This window comes from Petromyzon marinus, chromosome 22 (genome assembly GCF_048934315.1).
Source record: "Petromyzon marinus isolate PM22_M1 ecotype Great Lakes invasive population chromosome 22, UKy_Petmar_22M1.pri1.0, whole genome shotgun sequence".
Lineage (NCBI taxonomy): Eukaryota > Metazoa > Chordata > Hyperoartia > Petromyzontiformes > Petromyzontidae > Petromyzon > Petromyzon marinus.
Window position 1 is genome coordinate 8,126,653 of NC_133688.1, and position 26,981 is coordinate 8,153,633.

Here is a 26,981-nt window from a genome sequence, read left to right on the forward strand (position 1 = left end):
TCGACTAAGACCTATGCTGTCCATTCCTGATGCTGAGAAGCTGGTGCTTGACTGTTTTTTCATATAGGTTGGATTACTGTAATGCCTTGCTGGTTTTTCTAAAAAGGGTTTTAAATATATAAAAAAATATTCAAAAGTCAGCAGCCTGGGTTTTAACCAGATCTAAATTGTATGCCCACATATGATTCCTAGTCTTTTGTCCCTGCACTGGCTCCCTCTCGCCAATCTGCTCTAATTTTATATACCACTGAGAAAACTTAGATCAGCTGATTCTACTCATCATTTCAAAGACAAGACTGTGGTGGTGGTGGTGTTGATGTTGTATGGGAAACACGGAGCCTGCTGCAGCCAGGCTCCGTGATTGTGGAATCCCCCTTCCTCAGTCCATTTAGGACAGATTCTGAGTCTTTCACTTTTTTATTGCGTTTTAAAACTCACCTACTTGTGCAGAATTTTTCCCGTAACTTAAGATATGAAAATCAGTTTTGTCTGATTTGATTACTCTGTAATTGTTGTTATTGTGGGCCCTGTGGCGGCAAGATGTTTACTACCTCGCCTGGTATATAGGAGGTCGTGGGTTTCATCCTGACCCTGATGCCTGTGGTATATTTGGAGTTTGTGTGTTTCTGTCCCCATGGTCGTGTGGATTTTTCTCCGGGTCCCCTGGTTTTTCCCTCCACATTTATAAAGATGCATTTACAGTATTTGGCTGCTAGAAATTTCCATGTGATAAGCCTCTTTGTTAAATTATCATTTGCGCTTCTGAAGTCGGTTCTGAAAAAGAGCTGTGGGCCTTACTGGGTAAGTCTTTATTATTATTCGCTTTTCTCAGGTTTTTTGTGGGAATTTCGAATGTCATTGATATTGTTATCAGATTTCTATTTTGCTTAGATTTTATCTATATTTGTGTGTCGTTTATTTTTGATGTACAGGGCTTTGAGATGCTTCAATATGAAGGGCGCTTTCTAAAATAGAGGTTTTATTATTATGTAGAACCAATCCTACTGAGGTCAAAAACGGTGCAGAGTTTGTTTATCTCGAAGCAATGCTGGGGGCTGTGTGACTGATGGGATGTGTAGAAAATGCTTTTTGTTTTATGTGGACCGAAATATATGTGAGGGAGGCTTGTTTGCTTATTTTGTTCCTCTTGAGAATCAGTTGTTCCCCAGTCTGACACGGAATCTACAGACACACATTGTGTTTCGGACGCACAAAATACAAATTTCATGTTTTTTCAATGCACGTGAACGTTCGCGATACGTGTCTACATACCATGAATAAGCCTCCCTGGCCTTTTAATATCCTGACATAATTATTTTAGCATGCTTGCACTTACACGGAGAGACGGAGAATGGAACTCATGATGGATTGATTAGTGACCATACGCAGATTCATAATCTCATTCGAACAGGATATAAAAATGTTTGGGCTCGGGTGGGACGCGTCGTACGCATGGACAATGGCCGGTGGTCAAATATAACGATGCAATGGATCTGAGAGGCAGTGCAGTGAGGAGATGGAGAAATTAATTCAGCTCCATGTATAGGTGCTCGGTGACTTATTACATCGCAGGTTCGTAGTGGTGGCAGTAGTCCTAGGTGAGGCCTTCATCCAGCAGTGGATTGATTATGGTAGATGATGACAACATATCAGAGGTGAGACGTTAGCGATTTTTAAAAATAAAAGATGCGGGTGATTTGTCTGGTGGTGACGGAGCGTTCATGGTTTTAACTCCAAGCTGTGTGCAGCACTAGCGGCTCCTCTGAGTAAGCCACACTGGCAGAGTCAGATCTCTGCGCTTGTGACATTTAAATTAATAAGACCCTGCATTAATAACAAAAGCATATGTTCTTTGGTAAATATTAACAAAATACCACGTTTTGGGATTCCAAGGAGGCAGGGGTCAGGGGGGTTTACGATCACCCCCTCATTGCCCCAACCTGGATCTCGGTCGCTGGAGATGCTCGTTGGCTGTGTGTGGAGGAGTTTACTTGTTGTGGCCGGTGAGCGCCGCTGGGAGCGATCTGTGTGAATGCAGCGACGTCAGGGATTTGATTCTCGCTCGCTCGGGTGTTGCTTTCTCCAGAGCTCGTTCGGTGACGCCAAAGGGTTCCACGTGGGCAGCAAGAAGTCGCTGTTGTTCCTCCTCAAGTTCCTGTCGGAGCTGGTGCCATTTGAGCCTCCACACTACCTCAAGGTGAGTCGAGCAGAGGGGTGACAATAATCACAAACAATCTTTTGTCAGTTTAACACGTAGGCCTGATTAGGCTGGTTATAATTACCGGCGAAACGTCACGGTACTCGAATTGTAAATGTTGTAGTGGGTTTATTCTCTAACTCACCGGTGTGCTGAACTAGTAACGAATTGGCATGTTTTGTTTACAAGACAAACCTTAGTAATTGGCTTTGTCGGGTGGTGGCGAGTTTCACGACACATTTGTATTTAAAGGATCTAATAAAAAAACGTATGTATAACAGTCTTTATGTTTATATGGTATTGCCTTAAATGCCTCTCGAAGCTCCTTACATCTCAGCTCGTAGAAATTCAAAGCAGTCCCCCACCCCCCACCAGTGGCAGCTGTCCCGGGGTGGCACAACGAGGTGACTTGGCACTGGCCTGAAAGTGGCTGTGAGGCTGTCAATGGAGGGCAATGATGTCCATGCGCAATCCCAATTGAGTCATTTGCAGGGAATTTTTTCGAAATTGGCAATTTTAACCATGATGCTTGGCACAATGGCCAACTTGTTTCTAATGGCCAATTCGGAGCACCGTGGTGGTTAAATGTTAACTCCCTCACCTGGTATGCAGGAGGTCGTGGGTTCCATCCCGAACCAGATGCCTGTTGTATATTTGTAGTTTGCATGTCTCTCACCCCGTGGTCACGTGGATTTTTCTCCGGGTCCTGCGGTTTTCCCACATTTATCAACGTGTGTTTAAGAGTGTTTGGCAGCATTATATTTCCATGTGATGTGCCACTTTGTTGAGCTATCATCAAATCGCTTCTGAAAAAGAGCTATATTGCTCAGTGGCCCTTACCTGGTAAAATAAAATTTAAAATAGAATGTCAGGGTATCTATGATATTCAGTGTGAAGCAGATGGAGTGCATTTAAGGTGAATTCATTGCATGCAATAACCAGGGTGACCACCTGGATTCAAACCGAGAAGATCTGCGGCAAGTGGCGAATGCGCTACCCAATGGCCCACCTCTCCGAGTTGTCTGCACACGAATGCTGGGGGAGCTTTGATGCCACGTGCTGCTCCATTGGCTCACCATTACCGAGACCATTGATCAGCATGGGCTGGGCATTAGTTCAAATCTGTAAATGTTGAGAAAACCCATCACAACAGAAGCATTTATTGATGATGGGTGTGTGGCTATGTTTTATAGATCATCAACTCAAAAGAGTTGGTGAAAATACGACCATCCTAGAAGGTTAGAGTTGAAACAGGTTAAATGCCGGCTGTTATGGTGCAAATGAAATTGATATAAAGGGAGACCTCTTATTACCTATATGTTTTATAGATAGTAGTGTCGCATGGCAGTGATTCCATCATGATATCCTGCAGGTAACAGGATCTATGGTCTGCGGAGAATCTGGGCAATGGCACTCTTTGCTTTTCACAGTCACAGGTAATAGCAAAACGCTATTGTGCGGCTCGCAAGGGGAATCGCAGATTACAAAATTGTAGGGGATAGGATGACAAGCCTCTGTATTTGTTTCACTGTTGAGGGTGAATCAAGTCTGTTCTGGCTGCCCCTTGCTTTCTTAATATCAGAGAAGAGCTCTTGACTGAAACGTCATCCTGCTGTACGTTTCTCTGTCACGAGGTCGTGTTCACGGCTGAAGATGGCGGTGGTAAAAGTGTTTTTTGTTTCCGTGCTTCAAACTATTGTTTGCTAAGAACAAGCGGCTAGCATCCGATCCCACCACTGAAACCCACGTGGTGTGCCAATTTTCCCGAAAACAGTTGAGCATGTGATCTGGTCAAATATGCACACCCCATCATCACATCGCCCAGCGCCTCCATGAGTTGGAAAGGAAGCCGGGAACGTGACAGCGGAGACACTGACCAAACCCTCCTGTGCACAGCCAGCTGCAGAGCACATCATCGCTAGTCAATGTGCGCATTGTAAACCACTTTGCAAATTCAATGGGAGGCACAGCAGCGGCGGCGGTGGCAGCAGCAGCAGCAATTCACACGAGGGATATTGATCTCTGAATTGCTCTTCGCAAAGCCACACTAGGCAGTGCCGTGATTGTTGTTTTTCCTTCTTCTCGTGGGAAGATTCACATCCTAAACCCCCCGTTTGTGGAGCTGAAGCAACGCGCTGCGCTGATGGAATACGTGTCCCTGGCGAGGACCAGGCTCGTCGACCTCAAGGTGTGGGAGACTCGGTGTCTCGTGTGCACGTTCACGTTTTTGGGGTTCTTCACTCACCTCGTGGTGACGACTCACATTGTTACCCTGCACACTCACACCCATCCACTCGCATTACCACCCTACACACTCACACCCAACCACTCACATTACCACCCTGCACACACCCACATTACCTCCCTTCACACTCACACCCAACCACTCACATTATCACTCTTCACACTCACACCCAACCACTCACATTACCACCCTTCACACTCACACCCAACCACTCACATTACCACCCTTCACACTCACATCCAACCACTCACATTACCACCCTGCACACACCCAACAACTCACATTACCACCCTGCACACTCACACCCAACCACTCACATTACTACCCTGCACACTCACACCCAACCACTCACATTACCACCCTGCACACTCACACCCAACCACTCATATTGTCACCCTGCACACTCACACCCAACCACTCACATTACCACCCTTCACACTCACACCCAACCACTCACATTACCACCCTGCACACTCACACCCAACCAGTCACATTACCACCCTTCACACTCACACCCAACAACTCACATTACCACCCTGCGCCCTCACACCCAACCACTCACATTACCACCCTGCACACTCACACCCAACCACTCACATTACCACCCTGCACACTCACACCCAACCACTCACATTACCACCCTGCACACACCCAACAACTCACATTACCACCCTTCACACTCACACCCAACCACTCACATTACCACCCTGCACACTCACACCCAACCACTCACATTACCACCCTGCACAATCACACCCAACCACTCACATTACCACCCTGCACACTCACACCCAGCCACTCACATTACCACCATTCACACTCACACCCAACCATTCACATTACCACCCTGCACACACCCAACCACTCATTGTCACCCTTCAAACTCCCACCCAACCACTCACATTACCACCCTGCACACTCACACCCAACCACTCACATTACCACCCTGCACACTCATACCCAACGACTCACATTACCTCCCTTCACACTCACACCCAACCACTCACATTATCACTCTTCACACTCACACCCAACCACTCACATTACCACCCTTCACACTCACACTCAACCACTCACATTACCACCCTGCACACTCACACCCAACCACTCATATTGTCACCCTTCACACTCACACCCAACCACTCACATTACCACCCTGCACACTCACACCCAACAACTCACATTACCACCCTGCACACTCACACTCAACCACTCACATTACCACCCTGCACACTCATACCCAACCACTCACATTACCACCCTTCACACTCACACCCAACCACTCACATTACCACCCTTCAAACTCACACCCAACCACTCACATTACAACCCTGCACACTCACACCCAACCACTCACATTGTCACCCTGCACACTCCCACCCAACCACTCACATTATCACAATACAAACACGCTCTCTCCCGTCTACACTCACAGGAAATGAGTTTAGTCGAGCCCGGACTCTGCTAGTGGCAGGCTTTTAATTCGAGCGAAAAAAGATTGATGCCGTTTTGGCCACAGTGTAATTTGGTAGGGGAGATGTCGCGGTTATCCGTGACTTTGCTTTTTATTCGTCCCTCAGGACTGCACTTTGAGATAAACGATGCTAACTCCGCACGGCCACGACCGTCAGCAGTTGGGCCGAGCTGCTTGTCGTTTGCGTGGAGGCTGCTTGCCAGTAGCAGCTGCTGCAGTGTGTTGGGGTTGCGAGGTGGCATGGTGATGAAAGCACAGGCGTGTCTATTCATGAATCTTGCCTGTGCGGATCTTTGAGTGTGGGCCCCTTCCTGTGCATGCCTGGTACCCTCTGGTTTCTCCGCTTTTCTCTCACACGAATTAGTAATTTTGAAGTTCAGATAATCAATTCAAGGGAGTTGAGAAATGTGGCCCATCCCAGTATAATTCAAAGTCTTCTACATATGTTCAACTGAGTCGCAGACCTAGACTTGGAGGCAACACATTTGTAGTGACATCGAGGATGTCACTGTGCGATGTTCCTACGTCGCGGACAGCGCTGGGTGGGTTGCTGTGTGAGGCCGGCTCTAGCACAGCACGGTGTGCGATGCACCGTCATCGCGTACACCCCGTGGGCGGGTGTAGTACCAGCCCCAGCGGGGCTTGGTGAGCGCTGGGATAGCGTGGGCACCACGCATAGCGTGGGGATTGGGAGAGTGTCGGCCCAGGGGCAGGGTTGCCCTGGACCATGGCACTCTGGTTGACCCCGTAAACGCGTGATCTGGAGTGTCCACAGAGAAGGCCCCAGGTGGGGGGGGCTAGGGGGTGATCACGTGTCCAGGGAGAGCTCTCGAGGGGGAACGAGATGAAGCGAGAACGCTCGAGAAGGCGGGCGGGACCGAGGGCGGAGCGGCCCCGACCAGGAGGATATAAGGTGGGTCCCTGAGAGGGACCGGGGTCGCTGCATTCTACAAGCTGGAAGCTCTACGTCCTATAAGCTGGAAGCTCTACAGGCATCAACATGTGGCCGGGACCTGAGTGAGGGTCAGACCCTTCGTAGCTGTAACCCCTCCGTATAGAGTAGTTAGCTGGGTGGCCACCACCCTAGGCTGTATCTGGTAAAGGGGCAGTTACTCCTTTGTCTTAACGTGTTGATGTTATAATAAATGTGTTGCCTCTTAAGAGAAACATCGGCGACTCAGTTGGACTCACAACACATTTATTCAGTTCCAACACATTGAGTAACTTCCCCTTAACGGATTAACAACCTAAGGTGGTTACCACTCGGCTAACTACACTAGTTACTACACTAGTAACTACACTAGTAACTACACTAGTTACCACGTAACTGTTACTACGGACCGGGACCAGCTTCGGCCCGGGTCCACGTGTTGGAGATTCGTTGAACGGAGAACGTAGACGAAGGGTTTCTTCCAGGATGAACACCAACCCCGGTCCCTCTCGGTTATATTCTCTGTGGCGTGGCCGGCTTCGCCCTTGGCCACGTCCACCTTCCAGAATCCTCGGGAAGGCTCTGGGTCCCGATCACGTGACCCCCCCCCCCCAGCCCCCTCTTGGGGCCCCTATGTCAACTTAACCGGTCACGTGTCCTCCCGGGTCAACCAGAGTGCCATGGCCTCACACAACCTTATCCTTTGGTCGGCACCCACACACCCTGTCCTGTAGGGTCGGCACTGCACTTAAAGCGTGGTGCCATCCAGCGCTATTATTCAGCGCACAACGTGCCCCTCTAGGGCCAGTACTACACCCACAACATTGTGGAATCCGGCGATGTTGCTACACCGCACGCCGGGCTCTTCTAGGGCCGGTACTGCCCCCACAGCATGTTGACATCTAGCGATGTCACTACACATATACAGTGAGGGAAAAATGTATTTGATCCCCTGCTGATTTTGTACGTTTGCCCACTGACAAAGAAATGATCAGTCTATAATTTTAATGGTAGGTTTATTTGAACAGTGAGAGACAGAATAACAACAGGAAAATCCAGAAAAACGCATGTCAAAAATGTTATAAATTGATTTACATTTTAATGAGGGAAATAAGTAATTGACCCCTCTGCAAAACATGACTTAGTGCTTGGTGGCAAAACCCTTGTTGGCAATCACAGAGGTCAGACATTTCTTGTAGTTGGCCACCAGGTTTGCACACATCTCAGGAGGGATTTTGTCCCACTCCTCTTTGCAGATCTTCTCCAAGTCATTAAGGTTTCGAGGCTCACGTTTGGCAACTCGAACCTTCAGCCCCCTCCACAGATTTTCTATGGGATTAAGGTCTGGAGACTGGCTAGGCCACTCCAGGACCTTAATGTGCTTCTTCTTGAGCCACTCCTTTGTTGCCTTTGCCGTGTGTTTTGGGTCATTGTCATGCTGGAATACCCATCCACGATCTATTTTCAATGCCCTGGCTGAGGGAAGGAGGTTCTCACCCAAGATTTGACGGTACATGGCCCTGTCCATCGTCCTTTTGATGCGGTGAAGTTGTCCTGTCCCCTTAGCAGAAAAACACCCCCAAAGAATAAAGTTTCCACCTCCATGTTTGACGGTGGGGATGGTGTTCTTGGGGTCATAGGCAGCATTCCTCCTCCTCCTCCTCCAAACACGGCGAGTTGAGTTGATGCCAAAGAGCTCCATTTTGGTCTCATCTGACCACAACACTTTCACCCAGTTGTCCTCTGAATCATTCAGATGTGCATTGGCAAAGTTCAGACGGGCATGTATATGTGCTTTCTTGAGCAGGGGGACCTTGCGGGCGCTGCAGGATTTCAGTCCTTCACGGCGTAGTGTGTTACCAATTGTTTTTTGGTGACTATGGTCCCAGCTGCCTTGAGATCATTGACAAGATCCTCCCGTGTAGTTCTGGGCTGATTCCTCACCGTTCTCATGATCATTGCAACTCCAGGAGGTGAGATCTTGCATGGAGCCCCAGGCCGAGGGAGATTGACAGTTCTTTTGTGTTTCTTCCATTTGCGAATAATCGCACCAACTGTTGTCACCTTTTCACCAAGCTGCTTGGCAATGGTCTTGTAGCCCATTCCAGCCTTGTATAGGTCTACAATCTTGTCCCTGACATCCTTGGAGAGCTCTTTGGTCTTAGCCATGGTGCTGAGTTTGGAATCTGATTGATTGATTGCTTCTGTGGACAGGTGTCTTTTATACAGGTAACAATCTGAGATTAGGAGCACTCCCTTTAAGAGTGTGATCCTAATCTCAGCTCGTTACCTGTATAAAAGACACCTGGGAGCCAGAAATCTTTCTGATTGAGAGGGGGTCAAATACTGATTTCCCTCATTAAAATGCAAATCAATTTATAACATTTTTGACATGCGTTTTTCTGGATTTTTGTTGTTGTTATTCTGTCTCTCACTGTTCAAATAAACCTACCATTAAAATTATAGACTGATCATTTTTTTGTCAGTGGGCAAACGTACAAAATCAGAAGGGGATCAAATACTTTTTTCCCTCACTGTATGGGGCTCCCACATGCATATGGCAGTGCAGAACATTGATGATTGTACTGCCTTGATGTGTCCTCATGAGGTTGAACCTGGGTCCATAGTTGGGTCTTTGTTAACCTGCTGCCTGTTGGGACCGTGACATTTTCTCCACTCTTTGAGTTGGTCGCCCAAATGACAATGTGGCCACACGTTCATTTCTCTGTACCTGGGTGGTCTGCATGAGGCCGAGAGGTGTTGTACGTGTAATGCTGCATACATCCTCTGTGTTGTGTTGCTGTGAACTCCTATGAAGCATCCCACTCTTCTTTGGCTTCACATCCGTGTGGTTCCAGGAGCCCATAGAGGAGATGGGTCTCTACGCTGACCCAGTCGAAGACCGTCGCGTGCAGGACGGATCGGTGGGTAACTTTCAGTCGCACAAGTTACACAGACTTACACACACACAGACTCCACAGCCACAGACTCCTACACACGTACACACAGACTCCTATACGTAGATATGCACAGATACACTACATGGTGGGTGTGTGATTTTGTGGTATCACGCTACCGCAACCGTGTGTGTGGTGTGGTGTCGCACCGTGTGTGTGATGTTGCGCGTTGTGGCGTGTGTGATGTGGTGTCACACTATGTGTATGACGTTTCTCTATGTGGCATGTGTGATGTGGTGTCTCACTGTATGTGTGATGTTGCTCTGTGGCGTGTGTGGTGTGGTGTCACACTGTGTGTGTGATGTTGCACTATGTGGCGTGTGTGATGTGGTGTCTCACTATGTGTGTGATGTTGCTATGTGGCGTGTGTGATGTGGTGTCACACTGTGTGTGATGTTTCTCTATGTGGCGTGTGTGATGTGGTGTCACACTGTGTGTGATGTTGCACTATGTGGCGTGTGTGATGTGGTGTCACACTATGTGTGTGATGCGCTATGTGGCGTGTGTGATGTGGTGTCACACTATGTGTGTGTGATGTTGCTATGTGGCGTGTGTGATGTGGTGTCTCACTGTGTGTGTGTGATGTTGCGCTATGTGGCATGTGTGATGTGGTGTTGCACCGTGTGTGTGACGTTTCTCTATGTGGCGTGTGTGATGTGGTGTCACACTGTGTGTGTGATGTTGCTATGTGGTGTGTGTGATGTGGTGTCGCACCGTGTGTGACGTTTCTCTATGTGGCGTGTGTGATGTGGTGTCACACTGTGTGTGATGTTTCTCTATGTGGCGTGTGTGATGTGGTGTCACACTGTGTGTGATGTTGCACTATGTGGCGTGTGTGATGTGGTGTCACACTGTGTGTGTGATGCGCTATGTGGCGTGTGTGATGTGGTGTCACACTATGTGTGTGTGATGTTGCTATGTGGCGTGTGTGATGTGGTGTCTCACTGTGTGTGTGTGTGATGTTGCGCTATGTGGCATGTGTGATGTGGTGTCGCACCGTGTGTGTGACGTTTCTCTATGTGGCGTGTGTGATGTGGTGTCACACTGTGTGTGTGATGTTGCTATGTGGTGTGTGTGATGTGGTGTCGCACCGTGTGTGACGTTTCTCTATGTGGCGTGTGTGATGTGGTGTCGCACCATGTGTGTGACGTTTCTCTATGTGGCGTGTGTGATGTGGTGTCTCACTGTATGTGTGATGTTGCTCTGTGGCGTGTATGGTGTGGTGTCACACTGTGTGTGTGATGTTGCACTATGTGGCGTGTGTGATGTGGTGTCTCACTATGTGTGTGATGTTGCTATGTGGCGTGTGTGATGTGGTGTCACACTGTGTGTGTGATGCGCTATGTGGGGTGTGTGATGTGGTGTCACACTGTGTGTGTGATGTTGCACTATGTGGCGTGTGTGATGTGGTGTCACACTGTGTGTGTGATGCGCTATGTGGGGTGTGTGATGTGGTGTCACACTGTGTGTGTGATGTTGCACTATGTGGCGTGTGTGATGTGGTGTCACACTGTGTGTATGACGTTTCTCTATGTGGCGTGTGTGATGTGGTGTCACACTATGTGTGTGATGTTGCGCTATGTGGCGTGTGTGATGTGGTGTCACACTGTGTGTGATGTTTCTCTATGTGGCGTGTGTGATGTGGTGTCACACTGTGTGTGTGATGCGCTATGTGGCGTGTGTGATGTGGTGTCACACTATGTGTGTGTGATGTTGCTATGTGGCGTGTGTGATGTGGTGTCTCACTGTGTGTGTGTGATGTTGCGCTATGTGGCATGTGTGATGTGGTGTCGCACCGTGTGTGTGACGTTTCTCTATGTGGCGTGTGTGATGTGGTGTCACACTGTGTGTGTGATGTTGCTATGTGGTGTGTGTGATGTTGTGTCGCACCGTGTGTGACGTTTCTCTATGTGGCGTGTGTGATGTGGTGTCGCACCGTGTGTGTGACGTTTCTCTATGTGGCGTGTGTGATGTGGTGTCTCACTGTATGTGTGATGTTGCTCTGTGGCGTGTGTGGTGTGGTGTCACACTGTGTGTGTGATGTTGCACTATGTGGCGTGTGTGATGTGGTGTCTCACTATGTGTGTGATGTTGCTATGTGGCGTGTGTGATGTGGTGTCACACTGTGTGTGATGTTTCTCTATGTGGCGTGTGTGATGTGGTGTCACACTGTGTGTGATGTTGCACTATGTGGCGTGTGTGATGTGGTGTCACACTGTGTGTGTGATGCGCTATGTGGCGTGTGTGATGTGGTGTCACACTATGTGTGTGTGATGTTGCTATGTGGCGTGTGTGATGTGGTGTCTCACTGTGTGTGTGTGTGATGTTGCGCTATGTGGCATGTGTGATGTGGTGTCGCACCGTGTGTGTGACGTTTCTCTATGTGGCGTGTGTGATGTGGTGTCACACTGTGTGTGTGATGTTGCTATGTGGTGTGTGTGATGTGGTGTCGCACCGTGTGTGACGTTTCTCTATGTGGCGTGTGTGATGTGGTGTCGCACCATGTGTGTGACGTTTCTCTATGTGGCGTGTGTGATGTGGTGTCTCACTGTATGTGTGATGTTGCTCTGTGGCGTGTATGGTGTGGTGTCACACTGTGTGTGTGATGTTGCACTATGTGGCGTGTGTGATGTGGTGTCTCACTATGTGTGTGATGTTGCTATGTGGCGTGTGTGATGTGGTGTCACACTGTGTGTGTGATGCGCTATGTGGGGTGTGTGATGTGGTGTCACACTGTGTGTGTGATGTTGCACTATGTGGCGTGTGTGATGTGGTGTCACACTGTGTGTATGACGTTTCTCTATGTGGCGTGTGTGATGTGGTGTCACACTATGTGTGTGATGTTGCGCTATGTGGCGTGTGTGATGTGGTGTCTCACTGTGTGTGTGATGTTGCTCTGTGGCGTGTGTGATGTGGTGTCACACTGTGTGTGTGATGTTGCGCCATGTGGCGTGTGTGATGTGGTGTCACACTGTGTGTGATGTTGCGCTATGTGGCGTGTGTGATGTGGTGTCTCACTGTGTGTGTGATGTTGCTGTGTGGTGTGTGTGATGTGGTGTCTCACTGTGTGTGTGTGATGTTGCTCTGTGGCGTGTGTGATGTGGTGTCACACTGTGTGTGTGATGTTGCGCTATGTGGCATGTGTGATGTGGTGTCTCACTCTGTGTGTGATGTTGCACTATGTGGCGTGTGTGATGTTGCGCTATGTGGCGTGTGTGATGTGGTGTCTCACTATGTGTGTGATGTAGTGTTATCCACTCGAGAAATGGAGGACTACTGCCTGGACCTCTGTGGAATATAGCAGGTCCATTGGACTAGTTCTGGCTCCAGTCACCATGAGGGGTAGACAGTTCTCCACTCGTGGCAGGAAACTGCCAAACAACAGGGAGAGGCATTGGTTTTGGTCAAAATTATGAAGGGGTATGGAAGGGTGGAGGAAATGTGTGGGAAGCTGTGATTCCCAAGCTATTGTGTGCTTGCCTCCCCATCAACAGGAGGCAAAGATTGGTGGTGGTGACTTACAGACAAGGCCGATGAGTCAGATGCCTTCTATGACCTCATGTCATAGGTGCTAGCTAAAGTGGCCCCTCGGGATAGTCATCCTGTTGGGTGACTTTAATGTTCGAGTGGGTCATGACGCAGAAACCTGCAGTGTCTTTCCTGTTTGTATCAATGTATGTCGAACCTCTTTTGCACCGTACATAGCTAACCGTGATAATCAGAGGTGCGGGGAAGGACAACAAACTGAACACAAAAAGCACCGCAGTGTGTGATGTTGTAGTGTCACACTCCTGTGTGTCTGTCAGAGCGCCCATCACATGGAGGATGACGTGGAGAAGACGCTGGTGGCATTTGAGCGCACGGGAAAGATCCCGTCTAGTGTCATGGAGGCGAGGTGAGCCCCTGGCTACCCATTCCTGTCAGTGCCGCGTGCCAGGGCTCCATATGGCAACAGGGTGGCACAGTGGAGTTTGTATGTTCTCTCTCTTTTGCATGGGTTTCCTACAGTTTTTCCAATTTCTTCCAAAAGTACAAAAACATAATCTAACTGGAATTGGCCAATCGTCTCAAATCTGAAAACTCACTGTCCAATTATTCGATGGGATTTCACATTGCAAAAAAATGTGGCAGGACCCTCCTGAAATAGTCTTCAGATTTAGTGAAGCTTCGATGGGCAAATACGTGTAATAAATTAATAACAGGAGTAATAATAATAACAACCCTACAAGGTGTCTTCTGAAAAGCAAAATGTGCAATTGTGACCATAGGATTTGTACTCCCAGTACACTGTTTCGTCATCACACTGTTGTTTCATGCACACAGCCACGTTTTAGACCAAGCAGTAACAACTCTGGCTGCATTTTAAACCTCGGCAGGAGAGTGAGACAACTGTGGACCGGTTTAACCTTTTAAATATAATAATAATCTTTGTTCGGAATCATCACAAATACTTATGTTTTTGGAGCCAATATAATTTATGCTTAATTTGGTCGTGAGAATTTTTATCATATTACCGATGAGTTGAAACAATATATAATTGGTCCATTAAATGCTTGCACACGTGATCATTTCACCAATTTGAATGTGTCAGATGGTCGAGGGATTCATACCACTATTCTGGCAAATCGCCCGATGATGCTGGATGTAATTACCAGCGAAACGTCGTACTCAAAATTGTAAATGTTGTGGATTCACTCTTCAACACACCGGTGAGCTAAAGTAGTGAACTATTTGTCTTTTGTCAACGTGACATATTTTTTACTGATTGGCCGTGTCGGGTGGTGGAGGGCTGCGACACATTTATAAATAACGCGATCTAACCCAAAAGCCTTTATTATGAATAATATTGGTCGCGAAAGCCTGCTACGTGTGGTGAGTTCTGTTTTCTGTAATGTGATGATGAGTGCTGTGTGATGTGAGACGTAATGAGTGCTGTGTTCTACTTACTCTGTGTTAAGTTCTTTGCTGTATTACACGTTGTCTCGGTTCTGGCAGAGCGATGTTTCACACAGTTTTTTCACTTTACATCACAACCATGTCCCACTTGGGTTAGCAATATCAAATTCTCTCTCTCAAGCATTGTGCTTACAAGAGCACCCTGTATGTCTCATATCAATGTTCTTCATTTTGTTTCCAGCATTTTCAGGAGGCCATATTTCCTGATGCGCTTCTTGCCAGCCCTGCTGAAAACGCGCCGTGTAAGTTAAGCCATTGCGTCCGGAGGTCCGGCGCGACTTTGTTGGACTCGTTTTTGGTGAGGCTGGGAAAGAATCCTGGTCTTATGGCTCGACGCTCGTGGGGCGCCTGACCAATGTGCTTCTTCTTCTTTGGTTCTTTCGGTAAAGTCACGAAGAATGAGAATAAAATAATAAAATAAAACAATAAAATTCTCACGCCATTAAATCGAAATTCAATGTGCTTCTATTCCCGAGTTTCATCATCCCTGTGGCTGCAGGCCAGGGGTGGGGGATTTTAAGGCTCGCGTGCCGGGTACGGCCCATGACTTTGTATGTATGTTGAACTTCTTTGGCACCGTACATAGCGAACCGTGCTAATCGCAGGTGCAGGGGAAGGACATCAAACTAAACACAACAAGCAGTATATTCTTGTTTCTTTCGGTAAAGTCACGTAGAAGGGAAACAATAAAATAATAAAAATATGAAACAATAAAATTCTTACGACGTTTCGACTGCAACACAAGCAATCATCATCAGGTGTGAAGACCACAGCAAGAAAATTTGAAAAAAGTGGCGTTTTTTTCTTAATGTTAGTACCACGGACAGCGATTTTGCAAGTTCAGATGGACGAGGCGGTGACTTTCAGACCGCATTCCATTCTCTTCCTTTCCCCCCTCCTATTTTCCGAACATAGATGGACTCGTCCATTTGAACAACTGCTAAAATCGCTGTCCCGTTGTGCTAACGTTAAGAAAAAAACGCCACTTTTTAAAAAAAATCTTGCTGTGGTTTTCTCTCCTGATGATGATTGCTTGTGTTGCAGTCGAAACGTCGTGAGAATTTTATTGTTTAATATTTTTATTATTTTATTGTTTCCCTTCTACGTGACTTTACTGAAAGAACCAAGAATATGAATCCCAGCAATCACGAAAGCTTTAAATCAACAACAAGCAGTTTTAAAGAAATTAGTTTTCAGTCTAATTGTAATCTGTAATGATGAGAAAACCGATCACAACAAGATCATTTAGATGACCCCATTTCTCAACTGTTTTGAGTTAGGGGTCTGATTAACAAATTGGCCATACATTCAGTTATTTTAAAATGGTGGTCCAGATAAGGAAGATAGCTTTTGTACATTGCAATGCACGTCTTTACCAATGGCGACATGCTTCCTAGCACTATAAAAGCAGCCATAAATTATATTTATTTGTCATTAGCACCTTAACCATCTGTTCACTTTGGAATTGTGACCCGATGTTGACCCACAGTCTGGTGAGACAGAGCAAAATTGGTATCGTGTTCGATTATTATTCATGGCGTTTCTTCTGTATGCTGCCGTCACAGCTTCCTGACGACCCAGATGTTCGCATGGCCTTCATCGAGGCCATGAGGAGGTGCGGTCCATCGCAAACATTTACTACGTATTCTCCCTTGTCTGCTGATACATCTGAACCGAGCCAGGCTAATGGCATGGCTAATGGCATGGCTAATGGCATGCACGTTGTTTGTGATGCCGAGTCGGTACACTTAAGACGCAGTATGACCATGTCACCTACGTGCCTGTCGACTCATTCATGGCGTTCAGTTTTTACTCATCGAACTAGGGAGTCATTTGAGGACGAGTCGACTTTGGGGAGGCTCTGGATCGGTTCAGATATCCATCACTGATGGTGGCCGTGAGCGGGAATCAAACCCGGCTCGCTGGGTTTGTAGCACAGCACACTAACCCTCTATACTCCCGTTCCCCGCAGTCCTCAACGCACACCCACAGACACGTCCTCGCTTTTTATTGTTTGGTCTGTTCACTAATACACTAATATATGTATACACTTGACTGAACGTGGGATTGCTGTTTTGTTTTTGTGTACCTTTTAATTGACATTGAGGCTGGGCATGGACCTTTGAGCGAGCTGGACCAGGGCTGTCCTCTGAGCCCAGATAGCCAGGGTTTTACATGAGTGCAAATACCAAATGTACTCGGTACAGTAGTCCCTTGCTTAACGGTATTAATTGGTTCCACGAAAACTATCGTTAATTGAAATTATTGGGAATAAACTGTAGGAAATACAATGTAAAGGCTTAATTTCTTCGAAGACGATCAGAAGGTAATAATTTTCACCCGTTAAACATAGTTTATAATATCTAAACAAGTAATTTTAATAAATAAACATTTTAAGAACATATTAAAGCATTCATATTAATACAAATGGATAAATTATTAATACATGGAGCTTAAAAATGTGCATATTTACAGTATAAAATAAAAATGCTTACTTTAGGCGAAGAAAATATATGGCTTAAGTATTCAAGAGAACTGTTTCCATAAGCAACGCACATTAAACATCGATAAGCTAGCAAATTGCTCTCAAAATGCTAATAAAAGGGCAGGTTGCTGATGGCTGAGGTTTGCTGCTGAGTCCACTTAGGAGATTTCCGATTGGCCTAAATTGGTGGCCGCATGATATAAAACATCGTGAGTTGGAAATTATCGCAAATAGAAAAAATGGATTGTGAATCGATGGCATCGTAAACCGAAGGGGACCTCACTGTGTTTGCACTTGGTACTGATTAATACTGGGTGTAGCCCAAGGGTCATCAACGAAGTGGGCGGGGTTAGTGATGTTAATGTGAGAAATTATCATGTTAATGTAAGATCAGAGAGCAGCCTCTACGGCGAGCGCGCGGAGGTGGCTGTGTAAATGTGAGAGATGAGCATGTTAATGTAAGATCGTAGAGCCGCCACGTTGAGGTCGGCGCGCGGAGGTGGCTCTGTTGGTGTGATAAATTTAACCTGTTCATGTAAAATCGGAGAGCCAAAGCCACGGGGAAAAAATAAAATAAAAACTAATATCGGAAGGTGGCAGGATAGGAACATCACAGCCAGTTATTACTTTAACTGGTTTATGACGTCCTTCCAATGATTGCTGGGTTTGTACCCATCCTCTCGGTTGAGATTGTGTCTGTATATATGGATGGCTTCACGAACTAATCTTTGTTGATAGCCAGTGGGCTTACAAAGTACCTTCATCTTAGAGAAATCAATTTCATGTGAGCCAACCGCATTAAAACAATGATCAGCCACGGCCGACATGTTGGTCCTACCGTGTTTCAGATTTGCCTTATGCTCACGAACACGGTCCGAGACATGTCGCTTAGTCTCCCCAAGATAATTACTACCGCAGACACATCTTAGTTTGTAGATGCCAGGGTATTGCATATCAGGGATCACATCCTTCACAGATGGGATCAGATCACGAATTTTATGTACTGTTCATAATAAAGGTTTTTGGGTTACATTGCATAAGTATAAATGTGTCGAAACCCTCCACCACCCGACAAGGCCAATCAGTAAGGGATTTGTCACGTGTTGGGTGGTGGAGGGTTTCGGCACATTTATACTTACGCAATCTAACCCAAAAACCTTTATTATGAATAATATTGGTCGCGAAAGCCTACATGTTTATGGACTGTTCGATCGAGCCTGGATCTTGTGTTTACTCAAGATTTTGGAAATATTTTTGTTGACCCCGCTATGTATGGCAAACAGTCTGCTTTCAGCAGTTTTTCCCCCTCTTTTTTCCTCCTGATGTTGTGATCGAAACGTCGTAGTTTTTGTTTATTTTATTCGTATTAATTTGAACCTGTCTACGTGACTTTACCGAAAGACCCAAAGAATATGAATTCTTGCAGTCACGAAAGCTTTAAGTCAAGTGTTGAGACTCAGTAAGGCTTTCCTGACTAAACGTGCAAAATAACAACACAGGCGTTTCCTGCTTAACGAGCTTTCTTTTCTTTTTTTACGATAATTCGCTAACAATGAGAATTTATAGCCCAAATTTGTTCGATCAACGATCAAATGCATCCCGTGGCGGCAGGGGGCGCTGCGGTATGACAGTGTTACAGTATTGTAATACAGCGCACCGCGGCCCGCAGCTGTTTACCAGTCTCCTGTGCTGTGCCGCCTTCACGCATGATTCAGGTGGGGGCCTCGTGGTAGCATTGTAATGGGAGTGTGTGGGGAGCAGTGGCGCAACGGTGAGCGCGCGGAGCTACGAACCTGGCGACCCGAGTCGATTCCCGCTCAGGGACAACACTGGTTATGATTATCAGAACCGGTCCTGGGCCTCCCCTAGGAAGACTCGCCACGAGTGAGATAAAGGCGGCCGGGCATGGTGCTGGCCATGCACCCCTCGTGCGCAGTACCGGCCTTAATAGGTGCTTGCACTTGGCCCAACAGTCTATTGAGGCTATACGGGGGATCTTGCACTGGTTCTTCATGTGTTGTAAGTGTTAAATGTGGTGTTACTTTATTTTAAAATAATACAGTCATTTTTGTTTATTGTGTTCCAAAAAGTTGTTCAAGAGTGGAGAATGTTCGGGCTGAAACGTAGCTGGCTCAGCTTTTAACATGAGGGGGAGAGTGAGTCAGTGGGAAAACGGCGATCATTTAACGAGCTTTCGCTTACCGAGCGATTTCCGCGGAACGTCTCTCTCGTTAAGCGAGACGATGCGACCGTATGGTCACTTTACACCCTACCGCCCCCCACCCTCAGAGCCGACAAGATTCCCAGCCACATGTTCAGAGCCTACGTGGAGGCATGCAGCATGGCCGAGATCCAGCAGCAGCACGGGCAGCAGGGTGAGTACAAGCAGTGGGGCAATTACGGGCAGAGGATTGGCGAGCGTGGGGAGCGGGATGGCGAGCGTGGGGAGCGGGATGGCGAGCGTGGGGGAGCGGGATGGCGAGCGTGGGGAGCGGGACAAGCAGCTCACAAACTTGGAGTTCTACTTCCAAGCTGGAAAAATTTAGCCAGTTAGTTGAAGCACTGAAGGCCAATACCACCACTGGCATCTCCCGTGAGTTGAGGAACACTTTCCAGACCATGCTGGCTTCCAGTATTGTAAAGAATCCTGAAGGAGTTTGGAAATAAGAGTGGCAACACAGACATAGGGCCCACTCCAATGAACATTCGACTGCCCGATTGGAAAGGTGGCATGAGAACTGTGGAAACTTTTGACTTTGTGCACTTCAGCTGCAAAGCCTGAACATTACGGTGACATATGGGGGCCGCTGAACTCCACAACGTGACATTATCGGTCACCAAGAAGCAGAGAGCTGCTTGGCATGGGGATCCCAGCACGTATGAGGAGGAGGACATCGTCCTTGCCCTCCTGCAGTACGGAACAACTACCAGACAATACCACCAGTTATCAACCCATCTCACTCCTCTCCACCGCAAGTAACCCTTTGTAGAAGGTGCTTCTGGCCCGAAGAAACACGCCAGTTTTAAACCAGGCTGTTAGTTGCTGTGACCAGATACTTGTTCTCACAAGCCAAGTTGAGGCTGGTTTCCAATGGAAACAGAAAACAGGCGTGGCATGAATGGATTTATCATCTGTGATCACAGTGTGGCAACGTAGCTGAAGTATGTAGGCTCATCAAATGCCAGTAAAACCGTACATTTCATCAGAGCCTTACTCGGGAAAGTGCTGGCACTGTACTGCGTGCATCTATATGGAGAGGCCAGCAGAGCATTGACATTCAACAATGTCCTCCAGCAAGGCTCTTTGCTCACTCCCCACTGCTCTTCAACGTAATCACGAGCAGCATCAGGACGGCATCTTGTACATTAATTTATGCGGACGACATTGCACTTGTGGTACAGTCCAAGGCACAACAACAACCGCTAGTCTCCCATCGGCCACACTCTCACAGGCGACCTCAAGACCCCAGATGCTACTCTCCAACATGGTCAAGACTGGCAACACCTTCCCATCTGAACGACAAGGCTGCCAACCGCTTGACAGTGACCCTATTATGGGCGGAAGGTAAAACGTGAAGCCAGCCCAAAACACCTCAGCTTGACTGGATAGAAGCCGGAGCTTGAGAAACCACCTCAAAGGGGCCCTCAACAAACCCACGGTCTGGGTTGAGTCTCGCAGAGAGACCGAGCGGGCACAACATGGGGAGGTGGCACAAGTGTACACACAGCAGCGGCATTGGCGCTGCTGGTCTATTCAACCGCAGAGTACTGCTCCCCTGTCCGGTCGCAAAGCCCTTGGGATCCACAACTCAACTCTGCAATGGGCACCGCAAGCAGGACGTTTGATTAACCCGTGTGCAGTGCTTGCCCCACACTGGGCCGAATTAAACCACCCGTCCCAGAACCAAAGAGATGCCCAGACCTGCTGAATATACCCAGTGCATCCTGGACGATCTGGAACTTACCTATCAACCAGGAGCTTCCAAACCCCCTCTTACCCCTGCTCACCTCGCAGTTGCCTGAAGGAACAGTGGCGTGAATTGTAGTGCAATGCACCCATCACGAACAACCCCTTCCCATGGTTCAGTGCTGAGCCCTAAATCAGTGCAGAACATGGCGTAGCAGATGCTGTCACCTCCATCAAATGGGAAAATGAAGATCAGTCCGCCTGTCATCAGAGCTAGATCATGGATCACATAATTCAACACTGTCCAACACCGCCTATTCGCGAAGCAGTATCGCCAATATCCACCAAGCCTCCACAAAGGCTTAATAACTTCGATGTACACGTATGTTTCAATGTTTACCTTGCCATACGACAAGAGGAGTATTGAGTTGTATGCGAGTGAGTTTTTGTGATTTACCTTGCTGCTGATGTTGTTTTTGTCACAGACACGTTGCCCGTGGGAGGAGTTCCCTCTGAACCGATGGACGTCGTGCGGCAGAGCCTGGAGTCACTCCCCTCTGTCGCCTCCCTTGCAGCCAGGAGCCCGGACACACAGGACGGTCAGCACCCATGCCCGTGTGCATATTTGTGCATTTTTTTTGCATTGGGTGGGGAGCGGTAGTGTAGCGGTTCGCGTGCTGTGCTACAAACCCATCAACCCGAGTTCGATTCCCGCTTACGGCCAACACCAGTGACAATTATCTGAATCGGTCCTGGGCTTCCCCCAGGTCGACTCAGTCTCAAATGAGTACCTGGTGTAATGTGTAAACATCGCCACTGGGAAGACAAATGGGTTCGGGTGTGGTGCTGGCCACCCACCCCCTCGTGTGCCGTGCCGGCCTTCATAGGTGCTCGCTTACATCACTTGCCCCAACAGTCTGTTAAGGCTATACGTGGGATCTTTGTCTTTGTTTTTTTACATTGTGGGGAATTGTTTATCTTTGTGGTGGTTAGTGGTAGTGCAGTGATTGCCGCACTACGCTTGGAACTTGGCGACCCGTGATTGATTCCTGCTCCTGACCACCCTGAGTGACGTATATATGAACTGATCCTGGGCCTCCCATAGGTTGACTCAGCCTTTAATGGGTACTTAGTGTGGTGTGTGAACGTGAGCACTGGGGAGACGAAGACACTTTTAAATATAGATTGAGCACTCATTTCTTTACAACTGCTTTTTGTGTTCAGTTTGTTGACCTTTCCCTGCACCTATTTAGCACGGTTGGCTATGTACGGTGTGAAAGAAGTTGTACAAACATCTAGCAGCACCTTGCATCAACAGTCTGTTGGAAGGCTATATGGAGGATCTGTGTGTGTATTTGTGTGTAGACCATGGCTTTGGGTTATTCTTCGTGCTTTCTGAGTTGCAGGCCCTCTGCTCACAATCATATATTATAGTATTTGGCTGATATAAATTTCCACATGATATGCCTCTTCATTGGGCTATCATTTGTGATAGCCAGGTCGCTTCTGAAAAAGAGCTACGTAGCTCAATGGGCTGTACCTGATAAAATATAATAAATATTTTGTGTATGCCATTGATCAATGACATGTAAGACCCACTGGCAATGCAGTATTGTGGGCAGGCCAGAATAAAGTTGTGTGACCGGGTATCAGAGCCATTTTCTGTTCACCTTGGGGTGCAACAGGGATGTCCACTGGACCCCGCTATGCTATTCAATGTCTTATTTGACCACATAGCTCAATAAGCTTTCCACGGATGTACGGTATTCTCTCGTTATAACCTGGTGCTGTAATGTGGTGCTGTGTAGAACTGCAATGTGGTGCTGTAACGTAGTGCTGTATAGTGATGTGTATAGTGATGTTGTATCGTGGTTCTGTATAGTGGTGTGTATCGTGTATATAGTGGTGCTGTATAGCGGTGTGTAATGTGGTGCTGTAACTTAGTGGTGTTACATAGTGCTGTATAGTGGGGTGTATAGTGGTGCTGCATCGTGGTGCTGCATCGTGGTGCTTTGCGTGATGTTGCATGCGAGCAGCAGTGTCACATCTCGTGCTGCTTGTGGATGAGTACCTGCGGGAGCTGCATGGGGCCGATCCTCCCCAGGAGCTCCGCCTGGGCCCTGTTGCCAAGGAGCACCTTCAGGTGGGCAATGGTCACCGCAGGTGACAACGGCTGGGGATTAGCGTGGCCACCTACCCTGAGATCCAAACAATCCAGTACAAAGTCCCCTGCTCAAATGAGCATTGAGGTGATTGCTCCTCTCCCGTTTATAGCCCTAAACCAGTCACGAAAGAAATCCACATTCTTATGGCGAGTATGGAGTCTATTCATGGGACAACTGCTTATGCCTTTTCCGCAAAGTGTGTTTTTATTTATCGATCGAGGAGGATTGGAACTTACAACCTTCAGATAGGGAGCTGCTCGCTCTGCCGATGAGCTACCTGGAGAAGGATGTCATTGTCTAGAGTGGGGTGCATTGTGTACGTGTCGTGATATAGAATGGATCACTACGGCGCGTATCACTAAGTACAGTAGAATGAGGAAAAATGGGTGTAGAGGCTAGCACACCATGCAGTACCACACAGTGGGTTGCTCGGGTGCGTGGTACTGGGTGCTAGCAGAGAGAGGCTGATGAGTCCTACTGACAGACTAGGGGATAGTAGCCACTACGCCAGCACAGCGAGTGAATGCCACGTGATTGGTCACTAGGGAGCGTGTTGCGGGCTGCTGGCAGAAGGGGGCATATGAGGATGAGTCACCCCGGCCTCGGGTGAAGCACGTGATGGGCCGGCGTGAGGAATGTGGGGCAAAGCTGACCAAGGGGACACGGGAAGTGTAGCTGGGAATCTTTTGGAGAGTTCCTGAAGGGGCCGTGGTTAAGGGCGGAGCCGGGCAGGTGGCACGTGCAAGGTGGCCTGGAACCTTCGGGAACGTTCCAGAAGGGGGCGCGGCCGAGGGCGGAGCTAGGCTGCGCCGAGAGAGATAAAAGGGAAGCCCAGATCGAAGAGCGGGGCTGTCTGTAGGTGAAGTGAACCTGAGGTGCTACGGCTTCATCTCTTTCTCTGATGTCAGGTCAGACAGCACGTTGGCTGCTCTGACCCGTTTATAGTTATCCCGTGTGTAACAGTGTGTAAAGAGATAGGCATATCGTAGTCCTGTATGTGACGGTGTGTAAGAGATAGGCATATTGTAGTCCCGTGTGTAACGGTGTTATATAGTGTAGAATAAACGTTGTTGCCTCCTAACTCGTGTCTCCGAAGTGACTCACTACATACGTACAAATGCTGGACTTCTTTCGGGCCGTACGTAGTCAACCGTGCTAATCGAAATGTGCAATGTTCATGCATATGATAAAAATTGGTCTTTTAATGTCCCCAAAAATCCGTACACTTTTTCCTTCAGAGGAAAAGACCTACAAACGTGGTTGCCTCTGGTGTCAATTCTACCTGGAGGGCCATCCACCATAACATCTTCACGTCTTGGATGAAGTCCAAGCAACAGCGTGGAGTGGAGGACCTGATTCCAGCTCATTCTGGATTTACAGTTCATCGATTATCCAGCACGCGATCATTTGGCTTCCAACATTATCCAGGGGTCCCAGGCACTGGCGGAGCCACGGGGGGAGGGGGGGGGGGCACGTGCCAATCGAAATCCCTAATTTCGATCGGATCATTGGGATTTATTAGTAATAAATCGGCATTTGCGACCCCCTTCTGCTACTATGTAGCATATTGTTGTGCCAGGGACTCTATGAGATGATAGGACAATAGTCTGAGTCCATAATTGGCAATAAGTAACGGCAAAGCAGTTATAAGTGACTCACAGAATTGTGCGCAGTTGCGTAAACAGAGTCCACGACTTCCCTGAAGGCATTCACCTTCAGCGAGCGCGATGTCGATCACACAACGCGGTTCGAATTCGACCCTCGATCGATGGCTGTGCCATGGACGCACACGCGTCGAATAAAAAGCAAGGGACAAGTCCTTACTTACTAACAACTCCTTACTTACCAACAACGCCTTACTTCCTAACAACTCCTTACTAACAACTCCTTACTTACTTACAACTCCTTACTTACCAACTCCTTACTCACTAACAACTCCTTACTCACTAACAACTCCTTACTCACTAACAACTCCTTACTTACTTACAACTCCTATCATTTTTCATTGCTGGAGGGGTTCCCCCCCCCCACCTGAAAATCCTGGCTCTGCCATTGGTCCCAGGCTGATCCGGCGAAATCGGCAAAACCGCTCCAAAGGCAGTAACCAGTCTAGCGATCGGCACCGTGTGTGTGACAAAAAAAGGAGCTATGCTTGATTTCAGTATCAAATGCTATATACAGTAGGTTTTCAGTGCATACAACCTAAACAAGGAAAATACTGCACGTATATACAATTTTCATGACTAATAACTACAGCAATAAAAACTGAAAATATACAGTGTGATCCGGCGAAAAGTGCGTGAATTTGGCGTTTGCCAGAGCACCGGTCTAAAGCCTGCATCAGTCCGGTGATCGTCAAACCCATGTTATTGAAACAAGGGTGTAGTAGTACGGACATCACCCCGTGCAGAGTCTTCGAGACTGGAATGATAAGTATGGTACAGTAAATACAGTAACTTTTTACAGTAGGATTTTTTTATTCGTATGTTTGTTTATGCTAATATATCATAAACAAATTTTAAACACTTAAAAAAACATATATCAATAACTAAAACAATGTCATACAAGAATGTGCAAAAATAAACTATTTCGAGGGGAAGCGGCACCCGCTTCCCCTCGAAGCTGCTGGATAATCGATGATCTGTATAAACTCAACTCCAGAGTTCAGACCTTGACAGTGTCCATGGTCTCTCTTCAGCTCCTCGTCATCTGCGCTTCAACATTTTCATGTAATGACATAAGTTGGGGTATTCGTTGCTATTTAGAAAGAAACTCTGTCGTAAATTCCATCTTAATTGTCCAAGACCTCTTCCATGCACTTACGTGGTGCAACTCTTCATCATCATTGAACAAGTGGCGAGGTCTTCCACACCTTTACCTGTGGTCGAGTAGCAAGGATAGCGGGTGCACGTCATCTTACGCCGTCACTCTCCACCACAGTTATTATTGTTGTCGGGCTCGTTTACAAGGGAGAGCAGCCCCACTGAATCTCAATACTCTGTTTTAGAAGGGGGTGATGTTGCTATCTCTCATCCCAATCGAGCCATATGGAGGCGATTTTGCAGCATTCAGACATTTGGCCAATGCCAGTTACTTACTGTTGTTGTTTTTTTCTTTCTCTCTCACAGTTGGTCGACCTGCTTCTCAACAGCTTCTGCAAGGCGGTGACTGGTGTCTGTGCCATGCACCACGACTTCAGGTTAGGGAGTGGCACACCGCCCCAAAACGTGAACTTAATTACCGTGATCTGCTGTGTGTACGATGCTGTATCCTACTCTGTGTACTAAGCTGTACTCTGCTGTGTGTATGATGCTATACCCTGCTGCGTGTATGATGCTGTACCGTGCTCTCTGTACAACACTTACCATACAATGTGTACTTTGCTTTACCGTGCTGTGTGTACTAAGCTGTATTGTATGTACTATGCTGAACCCTGCTATGTGTACGATGCTCTACTGCGATGTGCTATGCTGCACTGTGCTGTGTGTACTATGCTGCACCGTGCTGTGTGTAGTTTGCTAAGTGTGTTGTGCTGTGGGGTGCTGCAGGCTGCCTGACTGGAGTTGCCGGTTCGTGTTGATGCTCGCGGGCCTGAGCTGGCTTCACAAGCCGCTACTCAGCAGAGTGTGGGCCCTCCTCCTCAAACAGGTTCCACCTCGTCATG

General features: G+C 47.6%; 1 protein-coding gene across 7 annotated transcripts in view; it reads left to right on the top strand.

Moving 5' to 3' along the window:
• The window catches only part of FANCA (FA complementation group A), a 137,790-nt gene that overhangs the window by 45,661 nt on the left and 65,148 nt on the right, over positions 1-26,981 (top strand). For all 7 annotated transcript variants that reach the window (XM_032959126.2, XM_076068687.1, XM_076068686.1 and 4 more), the window contains 11 exons: positions 2,087-2,197; positions 4,290-4,385; positions 9,706-9,771; positions 13,611-13,699; positions 14,942-15,002; positions 16,326-16,375; positions 19,535-19,620; positions 21,638-21,751; positions 23,189-23,295; positions 26,446-26,516; positions 26,866-26,965. In XM_032959126.2, the coding sequence (XP_032815017.2) occupies positions 2,087-2,197; positions 4,290-4,385; positions 9,706-9,771; positions 13,611-13,699; positions 14,942-15,002; positions 16,326-16,375; positions 19,535-19,620; positions 21,638-21,751; positions 23,189-23,295; positions 26,446-26,516; positions 26,866-26,965 (951 nt within the window). The remainder of the gene's footprint in view (positions 1-2,086; positions 2,198-4,289; positions 4,386-9,705; positions 9,772-13,610; positions 13,700-14,941; positions 15,003-16,325; positions 16,376-19,534; positions 19,621-21,637; positions 21,752-23,188; positions 23,296-26,445; positions 26,517-26,865; positions 26,966-26,981) is intronic.